Source organism: Gossypium arboreum, chromosome 11 (genome assembly GCF_025698485.1).
Source record: "Gossypium arboreum isolate Shixiya-1 chromosome 11, ASM2569848v2, whole genome shotgun sequence".
Lineage (NCBI taxonomy): Eukaryota > Viridiplantae > Streptophyta > Magnoliopsida > Malvales > Malvaceae > Gossypium > Gossypium arboreum.
This window is the reverse complement of record NC_069080.1, coordinates 109,432,578-109,441,672: the sequence shown is the minus strand read 5'-3', so window position 1 is coordinate 109,441,672 and position 9,095 is coordinate 109,432,578. Positions and strand designations below refer to the sequence as shown.

At 31.1% G+C, this 9,095-nt stretch overlaps 1 protein-coding gene across 1 annotated transcript; it reads right to left on the bottom strand.

The window, feature by feature from the left end:
* Nucleotides 1-6,700: 6,700 nt before the first annotated feature.
* LOC108471226 (NAC domain-containing protein 87-like) lies at nt 6,701-8,705 on the bottom strand. The gene is given in 4 exon segments (XM_017772845.2): nt 6,701-7,594; nt 7,808-7,939; nt 7,942-8,087; nt 8,207-8,705. Coding segments are annotated over 4 exon segments (1,044 nt in total). The 5' UTR covers nt 8,394-8,705; the 3' UTR covers nt 6,701-7,015.
* Between the last annotated feature and the right edge of the window lie 390 nt (nt 8,706-9,095).

The following is a 9,095-nucleotide window of genomic DNA, read 5'->3' as shown; positions in this document are numbered from 1 at the left end:
AATTAGAACTTAGTTGGACTACAAAAGAGGAGAAACTGGTCAATACAAATTCAAAAACTTTAAATGCAATTTTTTTGTGGAGTGGATGGATAGAAGTTCAAAAGAATGTCCAAGTGCACAACAGATAAAGAGGCATGGGATATTCTCGAGACTTTCCATGAAGGAATTGACATTATAAAATAGTTAAAAATACATATGTTGAGCACTAAGTTTGAGACTTTAAGATGCTGGAGAATGAAACCATTGGTGAATGCTATACAAAGTTATGTGACATATCCAATTAAGCTTTTAGCCTTCGGAAATAGTACTCAAATTCCAAACTTGTAAGAAAGGTACTTAGATCTCTACTTGAGAGATTTGCCATCAAAGTCATTGCCATTGATGAGGCAAAAGACAGTAATAACATAAGAATTAATGAGCTTATTAGATATTTGCAAACTTTCAATATTAGTCTGATGAGTCAAGAAGAAGCAGATCCAAGGGAGAAAAGAGCATTGCCTTACAAGTGACAGGAGTAAATTCAACTGAAGGTACCAATACTACTAGAACTGCAGGAGTAGATAACTTTGTTGACTCAGAATTTTAATAAAGACTTTGGGAATCAAGTTAAGAGGAATAAGATGTTTGAAGCTTTCAAGAATTTCTCAAAAAACAAGCGTAAAGGTGTTGTGATAAATGGGGAGACATATAAGGAAAAATGAAGGGCATCCATTGTCATTTGGGCATATACAAGTTGAATGTGCTAACACTCTAAAGAAGAAGAAAAAAAAAAACTCATGTGTGTAACTTAAAATGATGAGGATTCTTCAAGCAATTTAGATTTAGATGAAGAGCTTGAGCTTGGAATGATCACTCTGAATCACTTCATCAAATATGAGCGGATCATCATCTTCATGTTCAATAGCCTCAGTGTTAAAAACACTTCTGCCAAACTCAAAAAAAGCAGACCTACGAGAATGTTATTTTTTGGATCGTTGCGAATCTAACACTATTCAGATTATTATTCAATAGTCCTTTATTCGTTTTTTAGTTTGATTATTTGGCATGTATATAAATGATATATATATGTGTGTGTTAGTGAGAGTGTTGGTTTGAATTGAACTTTAGTAAAAAATTGATCATAAAAGCTAATGTTGTGTAAGTATAAGTATATGTTTTCGCAAAGTGTCAATCGATAGATATGTGACATTTGAATAACCTAATAAAAATGAATTGACACGGTAAGTAATGATATTGAATAGCTTATAAGTATGTTAGTTTAAATGGTATGATTTGCTGTGAAATGGTGCTAACTTGTGGCATATTGGTTTGATTGATATTAGGAATGTATGAATGTGTGTTTGGAAGTTGCTTTATGTAGGTTTTGTGTAGGTTTATAAGCACCAAATGAGTACATTTTTGTTTGGCATGAAATGAGTATTAAAATTGTAGTTTTTTTTTTTTAATTTTTGCCTTTAGGTATCGATACCTTAGTAAGAGTATTAGTACTTTAGAAAATTTTCTTATTTTAAAAAATTTCGAGCATAAAAATCGTATCGATACAAGGTTAAAGTATCAATACTCTATATCAGAGTACCAATACTTTACAAGGGTATCAATACATTGGACTTTGTTTTGTTTTTACAAAAGAATCAAAATCGCAAAACGATATCGATGTTGGATTAGGTATCGATACTTTATAAAAGGGGAATTAGTACCATACAACAAGTATCGATACTTGTGTTTTTATGAAGAATTTTCTAAACACCAAATCTATAAATGGTATCGGTACCTTGAAACTTTGGAAACTTTGCAATTTGGTCATATTTCATGTTTGAATTTAGTAATTGAGCTTTCGTAAGCTCGATCAAGTCTGAGAAACATTGTGTGACGTATTTATGAAATGTTATGATTATGAATGCTTGTATTATGGTAAATCGATTATTATATGTTGTAACTATTCCGATATGGACCGTAACATCCTGTAACTTGGACCCGACAATCAGGTTGAGCAAGGGGTGTTACAACCCTGGTATCAATACTTGGGTTATTGCTTGCCTAAGTGAGGCCCCCAAATGACGCTTAAAGACCTATTTGAATAATTTTTTTGTAATTGTTTGTGGATGCTTGGATTTATTGTATGAATTATAAAACTTGTATACGACTAAGAAACACTTAAAAGATAGATCAATCAAGGTCACTCCAATGACTAATGTAATGTTTTTTGTCTGGCCAAGCCTTTAAACTGGGTGATGGGTGTTATAGAAAGTCGTGGATAGGCAATTTTAAGGGTTGCGAGTCATTTCTGTATTGACCACAATATTGTAAACACTCACTACGATGAAGTTAACATTAGACGAAAAGTTTCAATACAAGTCATCTTTGGTATCATTGTTAAAGGACATAAGGGTGTTGTAGAAAATTTTGAGTAAACTCTCTAGTGCCTTAAAAGAGAGTCCAATAAGGCACTAGTCCTCCCATCTAGCCTTCATATTAGCTAACAATTATTCTTCCTCTTCCCTTGGGAGGGGACTTGGATTAAGACTTGATAAGGAGAGAAGGGGTCACCTTGTCTTATCTCTCTATAAAGCTTGATATTATTTAACCTCTCGTAGTTTACCATAATCGATAGTTCAAAACTAGTAATATAATCCATGATTAGATCAATCTACTCCGTAAGAAAAATGAAGTTTGCAACTTTGTACATATAAAACAATGCAAAGTTTCTTTTACTTATTTTTCTATATTAATCTCTCATCTCATCTTGTATAACAACTTCAACTTCATTCTTCAAATCAAAATATCAAAATTTAACTATTTATATGCTTTCTTAAAGACTTTTATATATATATATATATATATATATATATATATATATATATTTGTAAATAAAGTAAATTAATCCATTACATTAAAACCGTGTTATTTTGGTCATGTTCGATCAAGTCATCATGAGCAAGAGACAAGACATAATTAGATAGTTTTATATATCAAATAAAAATATCAAAATTTAATCATTTATATGTTTTCTTAAAGACTTTATATATATATATATTGGTAAATAAAGCAAATTAATCGATTACATTAAAGCCATGTTATTTTGGCCATCCTTAACCAATTCATCATGAATAAGAGACAAGACATGATCAAATGGTTTTATATATCAAATCAAAATATCAAAATTTAACCATTGATACGTTATCTTAAACACTTTATATATGTTTTTTAATTACCAATAATTTATCAAACAACAGTTTAGTTAAAAACTTTTTCTTTTCTTTTTAGAATGATTCTAACTAAAATAACATAACAACCAAATTACATTAAAACCAAACTTATCCTTTAAAATTTGAATTAAAAGTAAAGATGGGATATTTAAAAGTGGAGAAAATTTACATGAAAGCCAAATTTCGACTTAACCAATAGTTTCATTTTATCATTTATCAAAATTGACATCTAATTAATAATTTTGAATTTGAATATCTATAAATACATCCCCTATCTACAAAAAAGAGTTTTTCTTTCTCAAGGTTGTGGGGTATATATATATATATATATGAAGTTCTTGGTCCCCAAGCTAGAGATTGCCTTTTTCTTTCTTTTTTTTTTCTAGAGCATTAGATGCATTGTTCTATAAGACATTGAATTAAGAAGTCAAATTAGTTTGATTAAAAGTGGTGTGATGTTAGAATTACTTTTAGTTAAGCTTCATAAAGACGATAATGTAATCCAACAGTTGTGATTAGGTTCTCCAATGGTTAGAAAACATCATTTTATTCATAAGAATTGCATATATATATCTTCTCATTTCAACACTAAGCTCCAACTTTTCTTTTTGTCAATTGTTAGACACATATGACAAGATTTGGTTAGTAAAAACCTTTAAAATAGATTATTTTCAACAAATTATATGGAACATATCCTTTCAGTTTTTATAAACCAAATATATATTCAATTGAAGGTTTAATCATTAAACCATACTTAACACAACAATATCTCCAGCGCTCAACTAATAGTAAGGATGAATATCACTATTCTAATATTCTAGAATACTAGTATTCCGCATATTGTTAATATTTTTTTTTATTTCACAAGCAGTCTTACAAATTGTAATATATCTTTCTTTAATATTTTATTACACCTTATAGAACAATTGTTAATCCTCTAAATCTACTTAAACTCAACATATAGTGTACCAAATATTTTACTCTATATATAATTACTAAAGATGAAAGAAATTAGAAACTTGTTAAGAATTTTCCCAACCTTGAAGAATATTAGCCCCCATGTAGGATGCATGTTTTTCCTGCAGCTTCTAGAATATTTTAATTATTCAAATATAGATTTCTTTTTCAACTTTAACTATTTATTTATTAAATCCAAATAAACCTTTTAAATTTTTTTATTTGTACCAAGATAAGCTCTTGATTTTGAATTTATTTGGGAATAAATTGTTTGCATAAACCAAACTTTTACTTAAAATAAAAGCTTAATTAGATATAAGATGAAATGGTAAGAAAAATAAAATAATTCAGAGATTTTTTTTAAAGAAAAGAAAAGAAAATATGAAAAGTGGAAAATGAAATTATATGGGTTTCCTATAGGGTTTCTTTCAATGAAAGATTAGGTTGAAGGTGTGTTATATGAAATTTCCGTGACTTTTAGTTCCAGGAAATATCTTAGGTTTGAATTATATAGGTAGCGAATAGAAGGTTGAATCCCCTCTACTGGAATTGATGAATGAAACAGTAAAAATGATGACTCCAACCTAAAATTAGTTTGTGAAAACCCAAATTTGCACGTGAGCATACGTTCTTTGGTTGGAGAGCCACATGATAGAGGAATTAATTAGAATATTGGGTGAAAGTTATTTAAGTATGAAATTCACAAATTTATATGTCTATATGATCAAATTTTAGATACATGAATTAGGTAATTGAATGTTGATGAATTGATAGTCAATTTTTGTTTACACATGAAAGAATGTGCTACCATCTTTAATTATGTTTAATCACCAAATAAATGACTTGAGGAAGAAGATTCATATCAAGTTCAGACTAAATATATTTAGCTATGTTTAAAAAGGGTTGTTCCATTTAATATTCAATTATTAAAACAAAATACACATTAGATCTCAAAGTTAAAATTTTCACAAATTTCACTTCATCAAAATTCCAACTATAATTTAATGTGGGGTTTACTCATTAAGTTAATTTAAAATCTAAATCCAAGAAATTCTTTAAAATAAGCAAGTGAAGGCCATGTGACTTAAGCAGCAATGTTATAACAACTAAATCAAAAAACAGTGTCCAACCAAAGAAAGTGGTGAAGAAAAAGAAAAAGAAAAACCCGAGATGGCGGATAAGATGATGATCGCAATACAAAGGAAGAAAAAGAAAGGAGGTCTCATTTTTCAAAAGCTGACAACGATTTAGAAGTCTACGCGGTGGAGGCTGGCAATTGGTTGGTATCCCCATGTTTTCATGCAACAAATCAGGGCTTCATTTTTTTTTTCCTTTCTTAATACAATATTCTGTCCTCCAATTTTTTTTTTTTTTTTTTTTTTTTAAAAAAAATATGCATAACTTAAACACATATTGTGTTGCTTGGTAAAAGGAGATGTATATATAAAATAGGGTGTTAAAACTTTCCTGAAAGCATGAATCTCCTAAGGGTAGACGGAAGCTTTGGTTTGAATAGAAAGTAAAAAACAAAAATGGAGGGTTCAATGTATATCCACACAATCACATGAACCTTTCTTCTCTTTCAATAACCGATTCCCTATCAATCATCTCTTTTTTTCCTTTTCTCATCATGTTTTTTTCCTGCTGCCTTTCTGTTACATTTATATCTACATTTTCATCTAATCCTCTTTTGGTTTTTTTTCCTAACAACTTCATTCACGTCCCATCTCCCATGTCATCAAATTAAAATAACAGATATTAAAACATGTTTTAAACATTAATATCACATTATTATTGTAGGTTATTTTAGTACGTTGTCTAAATTCAATACATTAGCATATAAATGGAGTTTCTTATATTAGGATTTATTGTACATTAGATCAAAAAGTAAGGTGGTCTTTTCTATAAGAAATTTCATTCACTTCGTATTCTTGGACAAAATAATCAATTTTGCTTGTATATTGACTAATTTTTAACAATAGAATCAAATATATGCAACTAGGAATAAGGGTATTAATTAGTTGAAAATTTATTGAAAAAAAGAAAAAAGAAAAAAACAGCTAAGCTGATGAAAGCGTATATTAATTGAAGGTTTAAGGGAGGGGCACATGTAATAATTAATTATTAAAAATGAGAGTACTTAAGACAGAAGATTAAGTTTAAGCATTGCTGTTTAAGAAAACATTGTGGGATTGTCAGGGATAGGCACATTGGGTTCAGTGATTAAAGGTAATTAATTAATTAATTAACAATCTGGTTCATCCCATGCAGTGAATTTGATGGAGGAGGTGGTTAAACTGACATTTCAGTGAACATCCACTTATTATGGCTTTCTTGAAATCTAATGTTAATTATTCCTTTTTACAATTATTGTAAGTTTTAACAGAGACAATATATTTCATTTAACAGACAGTTGAAAACAAGTAACTAAAACAAATCAACCTTAAATGTATGTTTGGTTTTAAGTAGGAAATATGATCACAACATTACAACATGGAATCAATGAGAATTTATAGCTAAAATGGAAAGGTCAAAAATAAGAAGAAAAAATTTCCACTACCATAAGAAAGAATTCATGTACATAAACCTTTCTCAGACATATATATCTGTTGATAAAAATGTAATGAAGTGAAAAATATTTTCAACACCATGAATCTACCTATACAAATTGTATACCCTTTTTTCTTTTCCATCCAAATACCAAGAAACTTTCCAATCTAATAAAAATAAATAATTTACCTAGTGGAGAAATAAAAAAAAAAAAAAGACTGTTTCAAATCATATATTCCTAGGAAATTTCAACAAGCCAACTTGGTAATGATCGTCATCAAATAGTACCCATCATATGATTCTTAGTAATCCCATAAACATCTCAAATCTTCAAAAGATTTGCTGATTCCAAATTCCATATCGTTCTTGGAAACCACCGATGAAATCTCATTGTTGTTAATTTCCGTGCTGAGACCGGTATCTTGTGAGAGACTGACCATTGATTGATTTGATGAAAACTGCTCCACCTTGCATCGCCTGTTAGCAGGATCATTGCCTGCCAAGCCAGTTCCGGCAGTGGTCCTCCCTTGGTGCAAGTAGGTGGAAGTGGGAGTGGCTTGATGGAAGAAGACGGGATTTTGGATTGGGATTTGTGGGTTGAAAATATTGGAGCTTCCGTAAGGATGATTTGGCGGAACCTGAAGGAAGGTTTGATTGTTGATGGCGGCCTTGAATTCGTTATCGCCGCCGTCCATGAAAGTGCAGGAGGAGCCAGGCTTGTTGGAATTATAAGTAGGGTCCATGAGAGGAGGCAGTGAAGCATAATCCATAAAATCATCACCATAAGAATTCATTCTCAACAGCTGATGATGATCAGGGATTGGACTTTTCTTGGTCCCTGTATTATTCTTATCAAAAACCCTACAAACAACCCATTCATCCTGCAACAAGAAACAATAAAAGTTAACATACAACTGCATAGATTCTTCATTTGCACAAAAGCAAAGAAAAAAAAAGACCCCATGAAAAGATACCCCTCAACCAACAGAACAGTAAAAAGATGATGATGATGATGATGATGATGATGGTGATGAAAATTGAAAAGAAGAAAAAGGGGGTTTTAAAAGTGTAGCTTTAGTTGAAAAATATGTTACCTTTGCACCTTTGGGGAGATTATAGTAAGAGAATTTGCCTTCAAGTCTGTATTCATGCATGACCCAATTAGATTTCTCTCCTTTGGGAGCTCTCCCTTTGTAGAAAACAAGGGTCTTCTTCATCCCAACAAGGCAACCTTTCCTTTGAAAATCTCTTTGTCTTTGCCAGTTGCCTTCCAATAACCAGCTTCAGTTGCTCGGTTTGTTCTCATCCCCGTCGGGTACTTCCTGTCTCTCTGACAAAAGAAGTACCATTGCTTCTCTCCCATCTTAGCTTTCTCTGCAAATTTAAGCAAAAGATTAGATGCAAATACAAGGCAGCAAAGCAGTAATAAACAAAACTAAACACCCAAGCAAAGAAAACAAAAAACACACAGTTGGCTTAAACAGAAAGCTTACTAGGTAAATCCCAAGGCTCACACTTGTTCAAATCAACTTCACCAATAGCGCTTGCACTGAAGTTGCTGTTCATCACCTTCTCTGTGAGATAATGAGTTATGATCTCCTCATCAGTGGGATGGAACCGAAACCCAGGAGGCAAATCGATGAGTTCGTCTCCTTTGTTCACAACAATAGCTTCTTCCATGGAAATATTAAACAAAAAAAAAAACCCAGAAACAAACAAGTATAAATAACACAAAAGGGAGCTGTTATAGAGAGCAGAAGAACTATAGAATATGTGAAGCTAGCTTGCAGAAGATGAAATGAAGGGAAGGCCGTTAAGAAAGTAGAACAAAGGGGAAAAAGGGAGCTTAAATAGAGGAGCTTGTTGAAGAGCTAATGTTGATTGAAGATCCGTAGGCTGCAAGGCACTTGTCAAGGAAGCCTTGATTCGGTATTTCTCAAATTAAAATTGGTTTGCTTTTCTCTCTGTTTATTTTATTTGTTTTTGTTATTTATGTAGCTTTCTTAGCCATATCTACCTGTTTGAAAAATACAAATTAGTATGAAAATTCATTTATTTAAAATGGTAAAATATTGAAGCTACTTGGGGACCCATGTTTCCAGCACTCTTTTCACATTAAACTATGTGACTTTTCTCTGTTTTAAACCTAACCCAAAGCTAAAACTTCTGTTGCCTGTTTGCAGTGTTTTAAATTCCCAGTAAACCTCATCTATTTTATAAGAGGAGAGTTTTACTTTCAAAGGTTTACAAAAATGGGGTGCTGTAATTCATGATTCTATCTTAAAATAGTAGCAAATTTAGGTTGGGTTTTGCTGGGAATGGATATGGTCATACTTGACATTGTAGACTAATTGGGTATTTTGGTCTGACTTGGTATGTTAT